The 3,895-nt window shown below is 43.7% G+C and overlaps 1 protein-coding gene across 1 annotated transcript in view; it reads right to left on the bottom strand.

Annotated features, from left to right (window-relative positions):
- znf16l (zinc finger protein 16 like) overlaps positions 1-1,701 on the bottom strand; it is a 7,115-nt gene extending 5,414 nt beyond the window's left edge. Inside the window, exon 1 of the mRNA XM_020594955.1 lies at positions 796-1,701. Coding sequence (XP_020450611.1) covers positions 796-1,537 — 742 coding nt within the window. The 5' untranslated portion in view covers positions 1,538-1,701. The remainder of the gene's footprint in view (positions 1-795) is intronic.
- Positions 1,702-3,895: the final 2,194 nt, after the last annotated feature.

Below are 3,895 nucleotides of genomic sequence, written 5' to 3' on the forward strand. Positions count from 1 at the left end.
GAGGTTTCTTCCGTTAAAGGGAGTTTTTCCTCCCCACTGTCGCCAAGTGCTTGCTCAAGGGGGATTTGTTGGGTTTTCCCTATGTAATAATATTGATAACAGTAAGGTCTAGACCTTACTTTGTAAAGTGTCCTGAGATGACTTTTGTTGTGATATGGCGCTATACAAATAAAATTTGATTTGATTTGATATGTATCAGTAATTAGATATTAGAAAAGTAAAATATACTGTCATTATATTTTTTGCCATATCACTAGCCCTATGTTCTGCTACTTATGTACGTCATTGGCTACTTTCACGTTGACATTGTTCTGTTTTTGTTTGTTTTGCCATAGTGGCAGCAAACAAGTGGACAATAACACAACCTTACAGTAAATGTCACCGTATCATTCAGCCTTATTTGATTGTCAATTTTTGTCTGGTGCTGAAGCTGACACCACAGCTGAAAGGGGTCCCTATTGCTTCCTCTGGACTGTATACAATCTCATATTTCACAGCACCATTTCTTCTTTTCTCTTTACATAGTTTTGATTTAATCCATCCGCCATCAGTTGTATCTGCTACAGGGCAGCAGAGGGCTGGAGCCAGTCCCAGGTGACACTGGGTGAGAGGCAGGGTACACCAGGTCAGTCACAAAGCTGACACACCCAGACACTATTAATTTAGAGTCTCTAATCAAACAAGCTTGCAGTGAATGTTAGCAATAGTATATTTTTTGGGACCTCCATAGATTACACATGGCCTCATTTGTGTAGGAACACCCCTCCACACAAGACTTATTGTATCCGTGTGTACCTTTCAGCTCTGAGGAATACTCCATTGGTGCTATCCATTCGTAGTCATACATCCGTTTGCTGCCAGAAGGAAGCATGCTGAAGATGTCATCTGTGGTGGACTCGGAGTCTCCGTGCCCAGGCCTGGAGCCAGCCATCCCGCTGTCCGGCCACAGGTTGAGGGAGTGCGCGTCCTGCTCCTGGCGAGCCTCCCTGTCGCCGCTGGCTTGGTCTCCCTCCATTTCAGCACAACCTTTCGAGTTCTTGTCTTTCATTAGATAGTCACAAATAGCATCTATATTCTCCTTTTTCACACCAGGCATGACAGCTTTGGCTCTCCTCGGATCGGCGTTGTTGTGCTTGGTTCCAGGGCTGAAGTCCGGTTTTTTGTAGCCAGTCTCTATAGATGCCTCCGTGGTCGTAACGCCGGGGAAAGGGTCTCTACCATCCCTCTGCGCTGTATCCAGTTTGGCCTTTAACATTTCGATTTCTTCACTCTTCTCGCGTAGCTCCATTTTCAGGACTCGTATTCTGATGCTGACCATCTTGCGGATCTCAGACAGCGCTGTCTCAAGTACCACAGTTATATTTCTGCCGAGATGCTCGGTGATGTCGCTGACCGTGCAGAGCAGCTCCTCGTCGGGTTCCAGCTCCAGAAAATCGCCCTCGGCTCGGCTCGCTGAACCGGGAGGCTCCATGAAGGCGCCGTGGAGTTCAGGAGACAGGCTCGTTTCACTGAAAGTGTAGGTCTTTTTGCGACTCATAGATTAGTTTAGATTAGCTTGAGGATACTTTAGCTAGCTAAAAGCTACTCAGAAAGCTAGTGTTTGGATGATGCTATAATACAGTATTTAGGCTGGTCAGACTTAGTGTGAGGAACACCGGATGTAACAGGAATCCGTATTCAAAATAAAAGGATCATCACGTTAAAAACCAGCCTCAACGTAGCTTCGTTTATTAGACTTTTATTCTGAAAGCAGCAAATGGAAAGATTGACAGGATACACAACAGAGTTGCATTGTTGGCTGATCTCGGAAGAGTTTAGAACAATATTCACAAAGCTTGTAATCGGAAAGGAGCTGTGATCATTTTACCAATATTACTTTCTCAAAAGACAACCTTTATAAAGGGCTTATCCTTTGTAACTATACGTTATACTTTTTTTATTTACTATAATTTTAAAGATATAAAATTGAGTAATTTGTGGGTTGTGAGGTATCAATATCACTAGTGGATGTTTTTATTGTGTTTGGTACTAATGCTATAATTATATGTCCGTGCAATTTCTCAGTCATCCAGGTCGTAGCGTGCTGAAAAACTCAGAAGACATCTGGACGTGAACGTTTCACTTCTCATCCAAGAGGCTTCCTCAGTTCTGTCTGACTGGTGGCGAGCAGGAGGCATTTATCCCACTGGGTGGTGTTTCAGTCCATGGCCAACAATGTCCTCTGACGACATTTTTCAGCTATGAATGTTATAAAGTCGTAAATTAAGTTAACCATTGAGTTTGCAGTTCTAAGTGCTACTTACACTAAATTTATTCCATATGTTCTGCAGCTGCTGGTCTCAGAGTCAAAGTGACCTTTCACATCCTGGCAACCAGAAAGTTTTAATTCTGGCTCATAATCAGCTGATAAAACATTTGGCAGCTTTCACTCTGATGCTGTCGCTCCACTTGTCAATCTGGTTGCAAATTGCCAAGATGGCGGCCATCATATTCACAATATTTTGGCTTCACCTTTGATTAGTGGAGGGAAGTAGTGACGTGTCGTCCATTTTTATATACAGCTTATGCTTTTTGGCTAATATCAGCCACCTCCTGCTTAGGTTGGCGGTCCGCCATCTTGTCTGCAGCCAGATTCTTTTGAGAACATGCATTTTGGGTCGCAAGGGGATTTTTCATTGCAATACCACGAGTGGCCACGAGGATTAACTGGTTAAATCTGTGAGTGTCGGCACTGTCCTGCTTTCATAATATTTCCATGTTTAAAACAGCTACATTTAAAGCGCAGGAGGAGTATATTTAGAAAATATTTGCAATAGTTCACACAAACGTAAGACAATTTATAATAATTCTAGTCTACAATATATTACTTATTTAATGCTTTAAGTAGACCTATCATCAGGTGACACAGATACACATATGTACACATGGACGCTGTCCAGTAAAGCCACAGTCTGACCTTTTGGTCACTGAGTAGTTACACTGCAGCTGGAGCGTTCCAGCTGAGGTGCAGTTTATCTCGATGGAGTTATCAAAGTTCAAAGTGTTTATTTGTCATATGCACAGTTAGGAAACGTGTTTCCCTGTACATTGAAATTCTTACTTTGCTGTCCACATGAATGCCACAAAATACAAATGTAAAGTAGATAAATAAATAACACAAAATCTAAGGCACTTTAAGCAGCAACAAATGCAGCAATATAATGAAAAATATATAAGAATATAATAAGAGAATGTATGCTGCATGGGAGCAGCATGTGCAGCAGTCAAGAGTCAATGTGCAATTATGCATGTGCAAACTGAGAATGTAAACAGTACATCACATATTTCCTGGTAATAAACTCCTCAGCTGTTTAGGAGTCTGATGGCAGAGGGAAAGAAAGAGTTTTTCAGTCTAGTGGTCCTGCATTTCACACTTCTGAACCTCCAGCCAGAGGGTAGGGAAGCGAACAGTCCGTGCTGGGGGTGGGTGGGATCTTTGAGGATGGAGGCATTCTTCCTACGCACCCTGCGGTGGTAAATGCTCTGCAGAGAGGGCAGTGGAGTCCTGGTGATCTTCTCCACAGTCTTTACCACTCTCTGCAGGCGCTTGTGGTCCATAGCAGTAGTGCTGCCATGCTAGACAGTGATGCAGCTGGTCAAGATACTCTCAATGATGCAGCTGTAGAAGTTGCAAAGGATCCTAGGCGACATATCAAGCCTCCTCAGCCTCCTCAGGAAGTACAGCCGTCGTTGGGCCTCCTTGACCAGCTGTGTGGTATTAAGTGTCCAAGTGAGGTCCTCACTGATGTGGACGCCCAGGTATTTGAAGCTGCTCACCCTCTCCACCTCGAGCCCCCGGATGAACAGTGGCTGATGAGTTCTCCTCTCCTTCCTCATGTCCACTATCATCTCCTTC

This window comes from Monopterus albus, unplaced genomic scaffold (genome assembly GCF_001952655.1).
Source record: "Monopterus albus unplaced genomic scaffold, M_albus_1.0 scaffold25.1, whole genome shotgun sequence".
In the NCBI taxonomy this organism is placed as follows: Eukaryota; Metazoa; Chordata; class Actinopteri; order Synbranchiformes; family Synbranchidae; genus Monopterus; species Monopterus albus.